Here is a 19,590-nt window from a genome sequence, read left to right as displayed (position 1 = left end):
GCGTGAGACCCTGGAAGTATTGATTAGGCGATAATTAAATTGTCCACTTCAGCTTGATATGGATTAATAATTGCCCACTAATGCCCTCTTGACATTTTATTGCATCGACTTGAGACTGTTTGCCGGAGAGCTCTGATAATTATGATGTATAGTATTCCTCATCTTGTCCCTAATGAGACCAATCAAACTCAGCTTGGCTTTTGCATAAGAATTAAAAAATGAAAAAGGGGAAAGATGGATTTTCTCCCCGGACCTATAAGCGAGTGCTCTGGGGCTCTGAGCCAGGTGTACTTTCTCAGTTTTCTTTTTTTTGCCGTTCAAGGCTCTTTTCTTGATTTATAATTATTGCTTTGTTTGGCTAAATTGTTGCATCCTGCAACACCAGATCATGTAAAGAGGATGGGTAAACAAGAGCACCACTAAGAGTACTATAAATACCGCGATGAGAGGGTGGCATGGGCATTGCGCCACATCACTGCTTCGACTTCCTCAACGCCATCTGTGAGTGTTCCTCCTCTGGCATTCTCACGATGGCCTTTTGTGCATTTTTCTATCCCCCCTTTTTTGTGGCCATTTGCTGGGTTTAATTAGATTATTTACTTGAGCCTCACCTTTCGGTGTTTCATTATGCTGGGCATAGGAGATAGAGCTTCGTACAGGGCAGGGGCAGATAAAAAGTTGGGACAAAAAAAAGATGATAAATGTCTCGAGCGCGGACAGGAATGCAATCTGGCCACCATGATGCAGAGATGCTCTAATAGCTTCCCAGCAAGGAAAGGAGAAGGCGCTGTTGAGATGGCAATGTGATAAATGGCGCTGGGATGGCTGTTCGGACTCGAGGCAAGACAAAGAAAAAGAAGCGAGTCATGGAGGGAGAGGAAACAAAAAAAAAACAAAGATGACCCAAAATGAAATCTAATTAATCTGGACTTGGTTCTTCCTCCTTTTGACAAATTCAGCGCAGAAAGAATCGGAGGAAGGGGAAATAGTTTTTTTTTTTTTTAAGGGAGCCACCAACCCTTCCTACGTTTCTATACTTTTTCCTTCTATCCACTTGAAAAAGGCAAAGGGACGTATGGATTCTGACAGCGTTCCTGCACCTGCAGGATGATTAATGGCACCAGACTCGCCTAACATGCTGCAGTGTAAAAGCACCGGCTCCAAAAAAAAAAAAAAAAAAAAACCCAAATGCTTTGGGGGAAACTTTGTCTTCCATAACATAAACGTGGGTTTAGGACGTTCTTTAGCAGATAAGTGATAATCGTTTTGGAGCATTTGTTGTTGGCTAAAAATAATCCACCATGTTTTTATTGTTTGGCTTTTTTTTTCCCTCTGTACAGCAGCCTTAAGCAGGCTTTGTCATGAATGATCATTAATAATTAATCTAAGGAGACAAAGCCTGCTCAATATAATATATTGTGTGAGTTCTCATCACAATATCAATCTGTGTAATATTGCAAAGGAGACTATATTTGATGGTGTTATTGTATCTGCCGGCTTTCTCCTACTCCAGGATGTTCAGTGAATATGACTCTTTAACACGGTGAAACAGGGAAACCTGTGATAAAGAGCCAACATACATCTGTGGAAAATGCGAGGAGTGTCTCCTCGTAACTTTAAAACCCCTCATTCATTCTGAAAATTGCTCATTTTGAGTCTTCAATCAGGTGCGACTTCCACACCAAAAAGTGTTGTGGAGTGTCACCTAGCTTTTTACGTCCTCCTTCAAGAGAAAAAAAAAAAGATCGGCTGTCAGCTGATTTCTCTGAACCTAAGGAGTGTGATCGTGGAAAGGCTTTGCAGTTTTAAAACTTCGACTTTTTAAATTGATATTTTTTGGAAACCGGCAACTGGCCCTCATCAGCTCCTAAATCTAAACTTTATTAAATTACTCTGAATTTTATGCAGTTTCTTTGCAATAAAACTAACCTTTGCTAATGTAATGTGACGACAATGTGGAGAGCCCAAAAAGCTGAGCGGTGGAAAAAGAGGGACGGAGGGATGAACTGTGATAAAACTGTATTAGCACCAATATCTCAGATGGAGGGCGAAGCGATGTCAGGACTACTTACAGTCGGTTCTGAGGCCGACTACCTCTTCATCCATTTGATCCCACTCGTGCTGAAAAATTAGCTCCTCTGTTGACTTTAGAGCTTAAGTGCTCTGGATTTGCTGGAATATTCATGATGTTAACAATCAAAGTGAATCAATATGCAGCCTTTCGGTTTGTCGCTTTAAACTATGCAGGGGAAAGAATAAAACCATCTCTTGTTCAGGATCACAGTGCCTCGTGGCATTTGCTTGGTCTCGCAGTTTAACAGCTCGTCGTTAAAAGGCAGCACTCACACCTTTGTTATTGGAATAATTCAGCTAAATGTGATAAATGAGCTTCGGATCAATACGACTGAGATAAGAGGCAAACCTAAAAATAAACTCCGTCTGTACAGTATTTCTATTCACACGCAGATGTCCTTACTCTTAATATGCACATAAAAACATCACAATCACTTCCTTAGTGGAAAAAAGCCCAGTGCTCCTGGCAAGCATCTGTTATGACTGGTGCCTTTTTTTTTTTTAATTATTATTCTTAAACTTTCTCATCTGAGGCTCTGTTTGGCGGTGGGTGAAAAGGAGTTGGAAAAGGAGTGCAGCCAACTCTATCAGTCCAAAGACCACATCTCCGGTCCGAAATGATCTTGCATCCAGACATGAGTCAGTTTGGGGTTTGAAGATGTACCACAGTTTAGAAAAAAAAAAAGAAAAGCAAAATCAAGGACATCAAACATAAAATTTGGTGTAAAATAACATTCATTTGTGGAAGTCTTTTTTTAATTAGATACAGGTTCCAGAGGTCCCCCATCTATTCGCTGTTTGGTATTCACAGATTTTTCTGTGGAATGTAACTCTCCTGTTCATGTTTTTTTTGTTTTTTTTTTGTTGGTTTTTTTCAAAGAGCCTATCTAAAACTTTCAAGAGAAACTGCCGCTTGGGAAGCTAAAATACCCTGGCTCAACGCTACTTTGCATGCCTGAATTGCAAAGCCACCAATCCGGGAATGCTATTAATTTTCCTTGCCTTTTATTGGCTGTTTTCCTTCTTTCCAAGTACAGAAATGAGAAAAAAAAAAACCTGTAGATATTGGCTTTATGCAGTAGTGCTAAAACGGTTTACATTGTGCCTTTATTTTTTGCAGAATAAAATATGCTATGTGTTTGAACAATTAAAATAGGTCGTCATACGCGATGGGGTGTTGAGCTTTACACGGAGCTGACTGACTGCTCACACAGTTAAGTTCCATCTCTAAACCCAAAGCTAACGGTTGGAAAACACCGACATGAAATGCAACCTAAGAAACCAATTTCACTGTACAGTAGAGCTCTGTATTTATGAAAGCTAGAAACCACAGGCGCCCGTAACCGGCTGAAATCTGCAAATACTTAGGAAGAAATCATCTAAAATGTTCCCTTTGATACACTAAACAAGTGTGCTGGGCATTTTTATGGTCCTATACGGTGATTGGAAAGAGAAAATGGTCTTTTAATCACCTTTCCACTAACCAAAGGAAAAAAAAAAACACCTCAAATTTGCATGGGCTCCACGTGGACAGATTGGATTTGACTGTATTTCTTGATTTGATGATTGAAGTGAAAAAAAAAAAAAATAATACATAACCCTTGTGTGCACGAGGACTGGGGCAAAAGTAGAGGACTATGGCAAATGATACAAGTTTTACGTGTGTAGGGTCGGTTGGACCCCATTTCTACATACAAGGGTTAAAAAAAAGCATACCACTTTATGTAAACATTTACTCTGCTCGGCATTTTGATGATATCTTTTATTCTGATGTTGGTTGCATTTTTATGCCCTGTTTGGCAGCCTGACCCCTTAAAAGCCACGTCCACACACTTGCACCGTGTTATTATCTTTAGGCCTTCACCACGAAGAAGAACCACAAAAATGTCAATGTGCGACTAAAGTGTTGTTAATGACAAAGTACAAAAACCAATGCAAATAATCTTTACACCCTCTAAACAGACATTTAAAGAGCATTTTGTTATACATAATGCCAGTTGAAACATTGTGATTATAAGGATCTGTTGAGAAGGTGTCTTCATACGTAGTTATGTCTTTTCAAGGAGGCCAGTGACAGTTTTATATGCAAATGATTCTTTGAGATCATAGATAGTGAAAGCCTTTAAAATACGACTTTGCTCGCCTTGTTTTTATACTGCTCCGTAAAATTAGCAGCCTGTAAAAGGTCACTGTGGTGCTTGAGTGACGACTTGTGGCACGGCTGCTGCGTATTCTTTGTCATGGTTCTGGGTTTTGGGTGTGAAGCTTGCTTTGATTACAGACGGGTGGAGGGAAGGAGGTCTTTGCTGTGTTATATCCCCTTATGATTTTAGCGAAGGGGGAAAAAAAAAAAAAACCTTTGAAAGTTAAAACGAGCTGAAAAAAAAAATGAGGGCGGAGGGGAGGGACACGCTAAAAGGCTATTTTCCTTTTCCATAAAAAAAAATGTTGGTTTTGTTCTGGCCTGCTTGGCTGAACCTGGGAACATTTGCAGGATAGCTGAGCCGCTGAAAGGAAGCCAGTTCCCATCGACGCAGCCTTTCTCCAGCCCCAGCCATTTTTTGCCTGGGAAAAACAACACAGCTCCGGGAATGTGTCACTTCTCACGGCTTGACAACTGGCATCCATAAGAAAATGGCTTGGCACCGCTTATCCATAAAATTGGAGTCTGTTTAAATATACAATGTTAAATCCGTGGAATGATTTGCCTCATAATCCATCTCTGTTCCTACAGAGGCAACATATGAAGCAAGCTTTTCCAGCGCCGTGGCTGAGGGCGAAGACAATTACACGAAGTTTGTGCTGTAAGGAAATGGGACAGGCCTGAGCGTATTATAGTGTAATTCTCTGTTGGTTGGAGTCGAGATGAACACGCTGCTCATTTGATTTTTCCATTCCGCCCCCTTCCCCCTCGCCCCTCCGCAGCTTTTGATTTCTGCTACACGTAGTGGAAAACCAGAATCTCTTGAGATTCTCATCTCCACACGGTGATATCGGACGCATCGTGTGCATGTTAAAGGCATCGAAATCACACACGGTCACTCTTTTCTTATTATTTTTGTAGTGGTTTTCACACATTATTACTTCAGAAGTAATCTGACATGGTCAAAAAAAAAAGTGTTTATCACTTGTGTCATTTTTCCTCCCCTCTTCTTTTCAAGCCTGTGCAGGCCCGATGTGATAACTGTTGGCCGATTTGCCGTCGCGCTGCTATTTAATGAATCGTTCCATTGCCCGGTGGATAACAGAATGAACAAATGGCTTTCTGTGTTAGTGGCTGCCACTGCCTATCCTATCAGATAATTAACTTTTTGCAAATAGACTGCGCTGACTACCAAACAGAAGGAAGCCCCGCGCAATTAGAATAACTTATCTGTCTTCTTTCCTTTTTGTTTCCGTTATTTATTTATTTACTTTTTGTTTTGGAGGGAAGCAAGCGAGACGGGCAGACGAAGCTAAAATTCCATATTTCTTGCTTGAGAAATTAGCAGCAGATTTGTGTGTTTTGCAAACAGAGAGCAGATGTGTCATATGCAGAGGCTGGAGTCCTCAACACAGTTGTTTCCGGACTGGTTCCCGGCCCTTCTTTCCGTCAAGCTACTGTTGAACAGGACCCCAATTAAAAAAAACAAAAAGTCTTCTTTTTTTTTCTATTGGAAAAATACAGGAGCAATCTTTCATCCAGCTGATTGGCAGCATGCAGCAACAGATGGGAGTAGGAAAGCAGTGCCACTCAATATTCTGTAACAGACGTCAAACCGTATAAGAAAGAAACTATACGAAACTCTGATGGTTTTGAAACTTTGACTGCTTAAAACAAAAGCTATGCCATGCTACGTTGGTCCACACAGCCGGAGACAACTCCAAGTTACTCTGGTTCTGCAAATCGTTATTAAAATTTTAACGAAACCACAGAATCTCAGCAGTTTGGAAACTTTTCAAAACTCGGACACCGAAAAAGGGACGAAAACTACAACCTGAAAATAGTGCACAAGTTGTGATTGGCTGGCTTTTCCCAACTGTAAAAACATGTGTTCATTTCATCTGTATCTTGCGGAAGACATTTACATTCATCATCATTCCTATTTATGTCTCAGCCTTCATCAGTGGATTATTATTTTTACTAATTGTAGTATTATCACAGTTTAACTTTCCCCTGCCTTCACTTGCTCTGATTTTTATTGTCAAGACATGAAACAGAATTTGATATTTCTCGCTGTAGTAGAGCGCACCATATGTGTGCGTCTTTGTAAACAGAAGATGAATGAGCAGGGAAGGGAAGTGAGGCCTTATTGTAAGCGGAGGCTCTGGATTATTTTGCCGCTGTGTTTGACAACCTCCTCCTGGATATTAGGAGTATCTGACAGGAGTGGGACGGGGGCAGGGCAGGGTGGGGGGGCTCGGGGATTGCCTAGTGTTTCTCATCCATCCTCCAGCTTGTTCTCCATATTTAATTATTTATTTCCCCCCCTCTCTCGCGGATGGTCTCTCACACCGACGGTGGCGCGATTCAATATTTATGCGTTTCCTTCTGTTTGGTTTTCGCTGTGGGTTGGATGGCGGAGGGGATGGGGACGGTGCTTTCGTGTGTCTGATTTCCGTGATTTCCAGCCTCTTTAAAAGCGTTGTTGGTGTGTTTTGTTGGGGGGGGAGGGGGCGGACTGCTGTGAACAAAGCCATCTGTTTGAGTGGGCTGTTTTTATTAAGTGACAAACTGGATCCCTCTACCTTGCTAATGCGTCCCGAGGGAGACGGTGGCGGAGGCTGCCGTCATTTGTGTGTTCTGAGCACGGCTGGATGATGGAGAGAAACAGAAGAACATTTTTTTATTAATTTATTTTTTCCTGGCAAACGACGCGATACACCACAGAAGAGACATCGCAGCCAGTGCAGCTGTGATTACAAAACTGATACGCTGTGGCTTTCATGAATGTGCAATGATAATTTAATGGGGAATCTTTCAGCTTCCATCTCGTGACAAACGGATACCATAAATAACTCTCTATAACTTATTTATCAGAACCTTACACAACTGGCCCCAATTTATTAATCCAGCCGTACGTCCATCCATCCTGCATGTTCCAACACTCCTGAGAGTCTGCGTACATCCGTATGTGCATCCCCCCCCCAAACCCCTTCTGTCTCGTCAGTGAATCCGTTAGTGCCTCAAATGTGGGACAGGAACATCAAGCATTCTTTTTGAAGACGCTGCTGTTGTCTGTTGCAAAAAAAAAAAAGAAGTGTCCTTTCTCTCTCGCAGAGTTATAGCCGGCAGCTCCGACGTTCTCCACAGAGGGGCCGCTGAGCATGAGTAATACACACTGACTGGGGCTAAGAAAGTCCCAATATGACTTCTGCCGGAGACTCCGTTGGGCTGAATAGTCCACGAGAAGAATTCACCAGTCAGTTTGTGCAGCACAAGATCACAAGGCTTGATATGTGGCTCGTCTTTTAAGACCCGGTGCGAGTTATGTGTGTTTTTCCATCTGCAGGCGGAGAAAGAACGAAACATCTGGAAATTTCTTTTCGTAGTTCCGTGATTGTGCTTTGTATTAGTTGTCGTCACAATTTCTTTTAATGGATTATGAGAGATTTTCTTTGCGTCTTGGAGAAATAAGCGCAATTTTATGGTATTTACACGACAAAACAAACAACAACAAAAAAAACGTAAAACGTGATTGCGCTGCTTTTCTACAAAACCGAAAAGGTACCCTTTTTTTGCCCTACTTCTTCTAATCTACTGTTATCAATTTCATGCTATCAATTGAACCGAGGAGTTGAGTGAAAGTGTGAAGAGCATTTAAAATTTGTAATGCCTGCCGGTTTATCTTGTTGAACCGTAATGATGAGCAGAGGTGATGTAGATGCTGTTCTGCAGCAACATGTTAATCTGCATCAAGTTGATGGAAATGTTTGGATGTAGGACATAGTTCTGCTCATCTTTTTTCTTTTTTTTTTACACTTTTACATCAGAATATTGAGCAAATTATGTCTAACTCCAAAAATTATGGCATGATCTGTTATCTAATAACTTTTGGACAGTGTATACAATGGATCACCAGTATTCATCTCGTGAAAATGAATGGCGTTTCTGTATTGGCTGCTTTGCAAACACTTTGCAAACACTGTGTTTGCAAACACCAACTAGCAACTAGCACACAGGAGTATTTTTCACAAATAAGTAGGAGTCACTTTCCACAGACAAAACCTGTGATTGCGGATCCACTTTAATTCACTGCAAACACAACGTTGATTGCAAAGATTATATTAAAATCCAAAAACTTTGTAAACTTTGAGTTTATTGAGATGCACACCTGCCTTGGTGCAAGTCAGTTTGCAAAACTTTGTTAGACAATTAAAAGATTACTTGGGTTTCTTTATACCACACAATTCAAACACGGTTTTAATTTTAATATAATTTAAAATCTTGCAAACAAACATTTTCCCATAGCAACCACTGAAGTAGGTAATTGTTGCTTACCGAAGGGATTCTACTGCGAGGGCTTTGAGCACCGTTTCCAGTACTTTCCAAATTCTTCTGAATTAGTTGAACACAATGGATCAAATTTTGCCTGGAGAGCAGATTTAGGCGCTTGGAGAAAGGAGAGGTGTGCAAATGTGGGAGAAGGTGGCTTGTATTATATGAACTTCATTATGTGTGACAGGCAGCACAATATTGATGGAAGAGGGTCCCTATCATTGTTCTGCATTAAAACCTCCGCCGTGAATTAATGTACGATTCCTGATCCAGTAATTAACAATCATTCAGGGGCCGTATCCCTTTTCAACTAATCACTAATTGCAATAAGAATTTCAGATTCCATTTAAGGCAAGATTACCGATGAGCATGCATTGCAAATCAGCCAACAGTTCTAATTAAGCCCCGATTCGTTCTCATTCTCTCTGCCTCGGCCCTTTGTGAAGCGCGCACAATGTGGAGTTTGTTTCCTCAGCATTACAAAAGGGAAATTTTATCAGAATGCTGCAGATAGAGAAGTGTGCGGCACCCCAGGAAAAATAATTTCTGCTTCTTGTTTTTGCCACAGATTAGCATGTTTTGTTTACCTTCGTTACTTTTTTTTTTAATGTTGCTTATCTCTACTTTTTTTTGCTTGAGGTTTGTTTGGGTTTCTGGGTGTGCCATGGATCATAGGGAATTTACTTGCACAGGTTAAGCTCAGTACGTTTGAATCTGATGGAAACAATTATTTGTTTTAGTGATTCAAACTAAAAATTAGAAACTGATCTTATTTTAAGCATTCATACAAGTCACGAAAAGTGAGTTTTAATGTATTGACTTGACAATGGGTTTAAAAATTAAAAAAGAAGTCATCTGTCAGGAGTGCTACAAGAATAGTAGTGAAAAGTTGAGTGGAAGGAAAAATGCTTTGCTTCCTGTCTGCAAATATTGACGATTATGGCTTTTGAAATGTCTGTCTTATATATATTTTAAATATTACATCAGACAAAGAAAAAGATTTTTCCTAATGAATGAAGACATACTTTAAAGTACATCCAGTACTTTGTCGGAACTTCTTTGCATGAACAAAGTTGCTTTATAAAGGCCTTTAGCTACTCTGTGTTGTTCAGTCTGCTTTTTCTCATCTTCCTTTTGGCAGTTCTCCTTGAACTTTCTGTTAATTTCATTGGACACAGAACAGACAGTTACTTTAGAAGTGACCTTTAGTGTGTTATGATACTTGTTGAATGTTTGCTGGGGGTTGCATTTGTTGCATGTGCATCTTTTTTTTTTTATCACAGTTTTTCGCTCCACTAAACTTTCAATTAATAGACTTGAAGACAAGAAAATTAGAATTTTCTGAGAAGCTGATCTTTGGTGTTTGTACTTTTTGTAACGATATAAATTAACGAGAGTAAGTGAAAAACATGCATTCAATGAATCTTAACTGATATGAGTCGAAATTTTTTGCTTCGAACTACTTACGTAAATCACCTTTTAAATTCTGATTTATTGAGACGCAGCAGCAGTTCCGATTTCACAAAAGCTTTCTTAAGTAGGCTTCTGAAAGTATCGATCCTACAGAATGTTATGTAGTCAGAAATCCAAAGTATTTGCTCCCACTACATGTGTCACTTTCAGCCCCTCAGTCTAATTTGTCTCGCTCGCTCGCTTGTGCCAATTCATCAATATCACAGCGCTGATATATATTGGGCTTTAAGATGTCAGATGGGGTTAATGGCATCTCTAAACGCTCCTTTCTTCCAGCCTTGTATCCAAAACCGTAGCTGGGGGATTTGCAGACTGCCACCCAGTGTGTTGGGATTAATTACCCCCCGTCCTCCTCTTCCTCAACAGCCCCACCTCACCCTACAAGTTAAAGATTCAGAAAGGAAATGGCCCTTTTCATGCAAATTAAATTGAATATGTCAGTCAGTGTAATTATGAAAGCAGAGCTGTCTTGGGCTCGGGGTTCATGCCCCCCCAAAAAAAAAAAAAGGAAAGAGGCGCTGACAAAAAGTCAGTTTATTAATGTCCTCTGCAGTGTTTGATTCATGCTCTCTGTAATGGCTTGGCAGATCAAACGTCACTTCATTGTGGATTCCTGATGACTTGAAATGCTTTGGCCATTGTGCAAGGAAAAGTCAGACTTGGAGCTTTGTGAGATCACTTAAATCTGATATTTGGCTGTAGGTTATGGCGATGTCAAACACGGCAGTAATGAATGCACATCTGCTCTGGCTGCCGGGTAAAAAAACTGCGACCAATGGAAAAATGTGCAGTAGCTGTCGGTTCTCGGTTGCAAAGTTCGCTGAAGTTCAGAGGAGTCTGACCTTGTAGCAGGAACAAGAGAGAGTTTTTGGGAAGCGTCTGTAACCTTCTGCCAAGAATGATGAACACCGGGTTTATTTTAATCTGAGCTGGAGTCGCATTCATATCAAGAATCCGTATTGCCATCTGTAAATTCATCTTTAGGATGGTTGAACTTGTTGGCTCTGTACTTTTCTACTAATCCAGGTTTTATGACTTGCAGGTGTGACTTTATTTTTCAAGATCTCTTAAGTTTCGCCTTACGAAGGCTGCTCCTCAGTTCACACCTAGATCTTTTTTGCGCTTTTCCCGTTCTGACACAAATGATACTTTCTCCATCATGCTGCTATAAAATAGTAGGTAGCAAAGCATGAATTGCTTTTCTCACAAATGACTATCAGGTTAACTAATAAAATATTTTGACTTTTCATTTAGCTGAGAGTTTAGTAAAAAGTCAGCTAAAGGTTAGGGACATAAACGAGAAAAAACAGAACTTCTTTATTTTTTTAAACTATTTCTGTCCATTAGACTAAACATTTTGTCTTTTGTAAATGTTTTACGTTTTCATGGTGAATTACACAAATTTAGCATAAATGAGCGAGGAAGAAAACTGAAAATCAGTCTCTGCCAGTTGAAGCCTGATCATTGCCTTTTTAGGTGTTATTTCTGTTTGCATTAAACCATCATCAGTGAATCTGGAACCACTCTGTGAAAAAAATAAAATAAAATAATTACTTGAAGTCATAAAACAGTCTGCTTTCCTTAACCCAAAGTCTCTCTGATGCCAAATTATAAAGATGACACTCATCAGAGGAACTGTGGGAACGCTCCGAAGAGCTCCCCGCTCTTTTCGTGTGAACAAAGAGTGATCAAGGTTATGTAATGACCTCCAGGGAGGGCAGTCGCAGACTCTCGTCACCAGCCTTTTAACTTGTGACAGGCTTTACGCTTCTCATTTGTTTGCCGGCAGCAGCTTAGCAGTGGATTAGCAGTTTCCCAGCCGCAGTATTAATTAATGCAGCTTATGGTTACCTCTCGGAGGAGATGTGCACGTGTGGCTTAGGTGAAAGGAGCATCTTTCAGTTTGGACTCATTCTGCGAAACAAAGCCCCGCATGCTATTCTAAATGATAGTCTCTGTTAATGAAATTAATTTCTGTTCAGATTAGCAGGATTACAATCAAACAGATGGGACCCACACATTTTGGGGATGATGTCATCTTCTAAGACGGTTGCAGAAAAAGAGTCGTGGGGGGGGGAGATTCTGTAGCTCCGTGTGTTTATGGTTTGCAAAATGTTCCTTTTTTTTCCCCCTCCATTCTTCTTCTTCACGGGCCATATCTTATTGCTTGCTGTCACGGCTCCAGTCGTGGCATTGTTGGAACAAAGACGAGGTTTCAATCAGCCTCCATCTACCTGAAGCCATACGAGGAGGCTCCCAAAATTGATGTTTGTCAGCAGCAGACCTAAAATGAGTGCATGATGGCGATATCAGCGGCCGTGTCTTTGAAAACACCATTACCTTCACGTCACGCCTCAATCATTCCCCATTGTGCGATGACATCAGCCCACCCCAAACAACCCCATTCCCTCACCTCCAGCGCTGATCTCCCGTACACGCTGTAGAAGTCTATTACAACCGGCGTATGGAGACGCAGCGAGCCGTAATGCATGGCCCCGGAGCGAAAACAACCCCAATAGCATATCAATTACCCATCAGCACCTTCTTGGTCGGATGCCAGCGTGCGCCGCACTACGGCTAAGTCAAATTAGCTGGAGTGAAAATGCAGCTATACCTGTGCGCAAATGGCACAAAGATGCTTCTAATTTTTCCAGACAGAAAAAAAGATTTACAGGAATATTTTTTGCCTCAGCAGTTTTTATTATTATTATTATTATTATTATTATTATTATGATAATTATTATTGGGAAGCCCGAGGGGTTGCTGATGTCTGCGAGTAGTAAAGGAAGTGGTATGCCGTGAGGAAATCAAGCGATTTCCCAGCCTCTTTTGCCCGGTGGAAGTTAAAGCTGCTTGCCTGTTTATCTGCTCGCCCTTTTGATTGCCGACCACACATCCTTATGTCACCTCTCCACGAATCCTGCAGGTTAATTTGTCCCTCAATCGCACCGCTGCCTGCGCCGCTTCTGGGCAATACAATCCGAAAGAGGTTTTTTGGGGGTTGGGAAGTGGTAAATCAGTTTGCACATAGTCAGACAGGGAGTAGAACGGGCACAATGACACGTCGTCACACATACAGATGAGGCGATTGAGCCGGTCGGCATTACCGCAGCCCGGTCGGCCCGCTAACAGCCCAATGAATTGATTGATAAAAGGGAAGCAGTTGTTTCACAGATGGAGCTGCGCCGCCCACCGAAGCCAGAGCTCAGGCTTTGACCAAGTTTGTTTGTTTTGCACTGTTCACACGCAAGGTCATTCAGACGGGAAAATAAGAAATCATAGGCAAAGAAAACGACATTAAATATCACTTGAATGAAAAAAAATAGTAAAACGGGCATCACCTAAAAACACGAAAAAAAGAATTGCTTAAGAGATGATTAAAGAAAGACCTGATTACTGACCTCAAACATGCACGGATGAGTCAAAACATGCATTTCTTTCTCTTGACGCTTTTTAGAATTACCAAAAGACGCCAAGTAGCCCCAGACTGCCAGTTAACACCTGGAGTCATCTGTTCAGTCCAGTTTATTTATGTAGAGCCAACCAACTGTCAATGCAGTTCAATGAAGTTAATTACATACGTTCTTGTCTGAGTTACTTATCTAGTTATCAAACAATGCAGCCAAGTTCAGTTTATTATTCTGTTTGGTAAAATTACTGTTCAATTCCACTGACTTCAGTCTCTAAATCAGTACGTTTTGCATACATTTACAAAACTGTCACCCGTTGCAGCTGTACCAATAAAAATGTTATAGATCCTTCACTACTAAGACGAATGTCTTTTAAAACAAACTTTTAACTGGAGCGTGAAGTCCACGAATCGAAATTTGTAGCTTCTCTGATGGGCAGTTGCATTTATTGGACTGTAACAGAAGTCTGGGCTTTTTATTAATACTTTTAATTTCTGTTAAAGAACTCCACCATTATGAAAATCCAAACCCCGCCAGATCAGCACAAAGCAAACACGATTTCGCTATCTTTTGCACTTTTAGCTTTAATTAAGCTTTTTCTTGTTCGCCACAGAGCCGTTATCTTGAACTTGGTGAATAACATTTCCAGCAACAGAAGGCTCACAGTGACGAACCGTTTTGACACACATTCATTGTATTTCCTTACCACAGAGCACTGTCTCTGCTTCCGTCTTGTGTTATTTTGATTTAAAGCTTAGTAATGACTGCAGCTGCTTTTCTTTTTAAAAAGCAGAGAGATGTGCAGCAGCTAAGACTGGGAAATTATGAGAGAACAAAATGTTGACAGTGTAACATCGAGTAATCTATCTTAATAAAACTGATAAAGGTGCGACCACTTTATGGTCCTAAACAGAGGATTCAAGTCTAATCCACCAGCCAAGCAACATGTGATGGAAAAGCTTACCCCTTAGATGCAAATTTTCTGCAATTTTGTAGGAGAAATGGCAAACCGGACTTGCTAATTGTTATCGTGAACTATATCACGTTTAAATTTCTCTGCTCGTTTTAAAAATTCATTTCTCTTTTTTATGTTTTATATGATGTAATGGGAATGAAACTGAATACATCATTGAACAAGATTTCTTAAAGGGCGGTTGGCTCCGTTGGTTTAGCGCGCGCACCGAATGCAGAGACTGTCATCCTTCACGCGGTTGTCTTGGGTTCGATTCCCAGTCTCATGCCATTTGCATCAACTTTATCTTTTGACTTAAGTGTGCAGATATGTTGACTCGGTAAGAAAGTAGAATTTCTCTGCGTGCGCTCAATAAACGTGATCACTAACAGTTTTTTGCAATTTCCTTTCTGCTCTGTCTCTGTGTGTCTTTCCAGCACCGCCAAAGTTTTTAAGAACCCCCAATGACCAAACAGGCGTGCAGGGAGGCGTGGCGTCCTTCATCTGCCAGGCCACCGGAGACCCACAGCCGAAGATTGTGTGGAACAAGAAGGGGAAGAGAGTCAGCAACCAGAGATTTGAGGTATTAGGTCTATTGTTCTGATGTAAAATGCTCGACAAAATCGGAATGTTTCAGCACTGCTATTTTGGCTCTGCTTGCAACACAATCCATTGCATTGCAAGTCCCATTTGCTTGCTTTCCCCCCGCCCCTCGAATTGCCACTACGCATTAGCGGCCTCTAATAACCACGCTGACCCAGCTTTAAATATGCATGAGTTTTAACAAGAAAGATACAGTGATAAATTTGAATAAGTTGCAAACGGAAAGCAATTGGGCAGATTAGGAAAAAAAAAAGTCCTTGTGGTGTGACCCAGATCCTTACATTAGCATCACACCACGTTTTCCAGCTTCATGCAAAGTGAAAGGGGAAGCGGCACTTTCACTTGGAAAGATCCTTTTGCTTTGTGGCATCTTTATGCGAATGCATATCCCACCCTCTTTATTTTGGCTGAAGCTTTGATTTCCAGTCGGCATTAATCCACATTTGAGCTTAACACCATCACAGAATCATTGCAGAGCACTGATAAGATTTCTATTAATTTCTGTCAGTCCTCTGGACTTTTCTTTGCTACACGGCGGCCATACTTGTTAGCTCCCAAAGGCCTAATGGAGCTCAAACCTCTTTTTCACGTCTCACGCCTACAGAAATCCAATCTTATCAGAGTTCATCGCGTTTGCATCGCACGTCCAGCTGAATGCTAACACGTTAGTTTCCATTCATCCACCCATTGCCCCGCGGGGGCTCGCTCTCTGCTACAATTCTGCACCCATTCAATCATGCACTGCCACCTCATCTTCTAACGAAAACCCATTTCCTTCTGGAAGCCCCACAACTTCCTTTCTAATTTGCTCTTTGGCCCAAACTCAGAAAGGAGGCTGTTTTTACCATCACCTGCTGACACCTGGAGTGCCAACACTGCTTTAGCTTGGCCAGTGAAATGTTGCAGAGTTTTGTTAACTAACACATGCTCAGATATACTGTGTACTTTTAAAATGTCTGTAGGCCTCGGTGTGTTTGTGTGTGGCTGCGTGTGCCTGTGTGTGTGGGAGAGAAAGTGGTCTCAGGCCTATCTTTTACTTGAATCTACCTCTATGCTTAAGAGAGATTGAGTTATGACACAGATCTTTCTAAAATCAGTGAGTATACAACACGTAGCATGCAACGATAGCTGAATAAGCTACAACAAACACCTGTTTGTGAAGCATTTTATGTGTCGTTCGTCCAGCAAAAGTTGGTCCTGTCTCTCGTACCACAAACCTCACCTCATGGTACAAAATGTCCGTAACCGAATACCAAGCCACCGTTTACTGTTTGTGCTTGTTTTCTGTCCCATTGACACGATCCAGTGTGTTGCATTTTCCCTTCAGGAGACAGAATGTTAGCTTTAAGAGTGGGACACATTCAGACTTAAAATTCACTCTGCAACAAAATATCTGTGCAAAATAAACATCCAGCCCCATTCTTAAAGTTAGTCAGCCACATCAGTTAATGCACTAGGTTTCATTTACTAAAAGTTAATATCTATAATATATATATCTGGAGCGGGCATGGGCCGGTTACCTGTAACAATATGTCAGTTTTGAATGGCTAGAACTGCTACGGTATTCCTTTGCACAGTTGCTACATTATTATGTTTTCTTTTATGGAGATGGCAGAAAAAGCTTTTCTATAGTTGTTTAAAGGAGCACTTTGCAGCTCCTAGCATACCTGACACTAATCTTTTACCTAGCAACCTTAGCTAGCTAAAATTGCTAGCTAATGCGGCATTTTTGAAATCTGAAAATAGAGAAGTGATGAGGGTTTTCGCCGGGTGTTTTGGAGTAGTGCAGCCCTCTCCTAATCCACCTGCTCATGCACACTGCCTGTCAGCTAGCTGAAAGAAGGCTAACGGATGTTTTGTTACTTAACAGAAAGACAAATTTGACTTTTTAGATATACTTCTGAACACACATTTCAGTGAAAAAGAGAGGTTGGGACTCAAGATTTTTTTCTTGAAAACTGCAAAATGCATTCTGTCAGCTAAATACAATCATTAGTAATAGACAAGAAGACAAAACTAGCATTAAATGGACTAAAGGTTTCTCAGGAAAAAAAAAATTAACTTCAAAAAAATATGGCGCCATAATACATTTTACATGACTAGCTACTGCCACACACTAGCTAGCTAATGATGTTATAAGCTAGCTTAGCAAAAGCTATAGGACATTTACCTTGCCTATATGGTAAACAGATTTGACGTTTTGGAAAATGTTTTGTCATACTTGTTAATTAATGCTGATTTAAGACTATAGTTGCAAGCCACAGGTGACATATATACCAAGCTAATACCAGCTTGTTATACTTATTAGTCTATGACGAGCAGAGACAGCAAAAACACAATATTAATGCAATATGTACTTGAAAAACCACTTGTAAGTAGCCTATGGAATATTTTTATTCATAGAAATCAAACAAGAAATAAATCTTATAACATTATAATAAATGTAATAATATATTACTAGGAATTATTGTTTCTGCTTTAGGTAATCTATTATATTTTTGTATCGCCTACTATTTTTTTTATTAGTTTTATAAAATATCACGCCGTGAGACTCTCATCCCGGCCCGTGCCTAACCTGGACACAACAAAAAGTCTTATTAATGCACAGATATCCTTACTTGTTAAATAAACATCCACAAATATACAAAAAAAATAAATTAAAATCTTTACATTAAGGTAGGCAAACGGCTGTTTCTGTCATAGGAAGCACATTTCGTCAGTCTCCATCGTTGTTGTTGAACTGTCGTTAACTTTATTTTTCAGTTGTTGTTGATATTATTTTCTGTGGAAGGTCCCTCACTCATTGTGAACAAAAAAATCTCCTTTAACATATCCTGTCTCTCGCACCTGCAGGTGATAGAGTTCAGCGATGGCTCTGGCTCCGTGCTAAGAATTCAGCCGTTGCGCACGCCCCGAGACGAAGCCATATACGAATGCGTCGCCTCCAACAGTGTTGGAGAGACGAGCGCCACCACCAGGCTGACTGTTTTACGTGGTAGGTCTTTTGTCATCAGCCCCCCAAACCCTCAAAGGAAGAAATTAAAACAAAAACAAAAAACAAAGCAGTCCAACACGCATACACCTCTTACATGCACGTCTCTCTACCTGTAACAGGTAAGGTTACATTTATCTGTTTATTTGGTCTTTGCTGTCATTGTTGTGTGCAAATAAACCCCGGTTCCTCTCGACGCTGTGTATCCTAACTTGATAAGATTTAGTCCATTAGCTGTGTAGCCGAGTAAGTTTTTGTTTCTAAGTGACTTAAGACATTTGCATACCGATTCCTGACACAATAATTAAGATGCCAGTTAAATTATGCAAATAGCCATCCTTTTCTCTAGCCTGCGGAGGTTTAATGAAAAAAGCTCAGCAATGATTTTCAAATCAGTCATTTTTCATCTCCGTGTTTCAGCTTTGATACTCATTTGATCGTCTGTGGGAAGAACAAAAAAAAAAAAAGCATGCTATTCTTATCCGATTAACTGGCGTGCTGTTTATTGTTCGTAGCGGAGTCCTAGTGGCAGGTTGATTCAGGCTGCATCTTCCAGTGATCACTAGCTGTTAAAACGCATGCTTTACAAATCTGGACAGGAAAGGTCAGGGCAAGAGTTAGATGGGAAAATACGCCGGATGACGTTGTCTTCCTTTGTAATTAGCTCTGGGTAAAATTTAATCTTTATTAGACATAACAATCCTTTCAAAGGCAAATTTGTGCTTGCCCTGAGCTCAAAAGACAGTGTAATATCTCTCTAAAACATGACTTGTTTGGGTTGTGAATGGAGAAAATAGCTTTGGAGTAATAATAAAAAGGGTCTTGGGCTGTTTGAATGAGGTGTGCTCTATTATGCTCTGCAATTACACAACATGGAAAATGAGTTTCTATTGAAAGAGGTGCTTCTAACCTATAAAAAAAAAACTGGCTCTGTGACTCTGAAACCCCACCGCCACCATGAATCCCTCCCACTCCCTTCTTTTCTCACCAATGAGCCACCAAAAGAGCCCTTTGCACTGTCTCCAGGGGCCGATTGAAAGAGAAAGGTGGGCACATTCACATGCGGCTCTCTGCTGTTTTCTCAGGGAGTGCACACGGTGTGCAGGTGTGCTCACATACAACACCTTGCACAATTCTTTTTTCTTTTCACTCTCACTCTGTCTCTATCTCTGTATTTCCTCTTCACGCACACACACACACACACACACACACACACACACACACACACACGCACACACACGCAGCAGCAGATAGCTGAGGGACGGATTGAAGCTGCTCTTCCCGGCTTCACGGCCTAGCATTAGCATGTTTATTACTATTTCCATTTTGCTCTTCTGCTCTCTCTCCTTTTCCATCAATGTATTGAGGGTGAGTAGAGGCCTATCGGCAACCAAAAAAAGAAAAACAGGAGCAAGCTTTTTTTTCTCCTCCTCCTCCTCTCTTCTGCTTTTGTTCAAATACAAAACTGTGCTCTATCATATTACCTCCCACGTATACACCGTCTCATCCTTGTGAATGATTCAGGTAATAATGTTCATTTTTTAAATAAATGTGCTCTAATTTTAATTGCTTGCAGAAATCTAGACTGAACAAAGTGTCAGCAGTGATG

General features: G+C 40.8%; 1 protein-coding gene across 2 annotated transcripts in view; it reads left to right on the top strand.

The window, feature by feature from the left end:
* Nucleotides 1-19,380, top strand: part of LOC103146363 (receptor-type tyrosine-protein phosphatase delta-like) — a 187,199-nt gene extending 167,819 nt beyond the window's left edge. For both annotated transcript variants that reach the window (XR_001663642.1, XM_007564247.2), the window contains 2 exons: nucleotides 14,824-14,969; nucleotides 17,843-19,380. Coding sequence is in view for 1 of the 2 variants with exons in the window: in XM_007564247.2 (XP_007564309.1) it covers nucleotides 14,824-14,969; nucleotides 17,843-18,100 (404 nt within the window). In the remaining variant the exon portion in view is untranslated. The remainder of the gene's footprint in view (nucleotides 1-14,823; nucleotides 14,970-17,842) is intronic.
* Nucleotides 19,381-19,590: the final 210 nt, after the last annotated feature.

The sequence above is a fragment of the Poecilia formosa genome, unplaced genomic scaffold (assembly GCF_000485575.1).
Source record: "Poecilia formosa unplaced genomic scaffold, Poecilia_formosa-5.1.2 Scaffold157, whole genome shotgun sequence".
Classification (NCBI taxonomy): domain Eukaryota; kingdom Metazoa; phylum Chordata; class Actinopteri; order Cyprinodontiformes; family Poeciliidae; genus Poecilia; species Poecilia formosa.
This window is presented reverse-complemented; position numbering and strand designations above follow the sequence as displayed.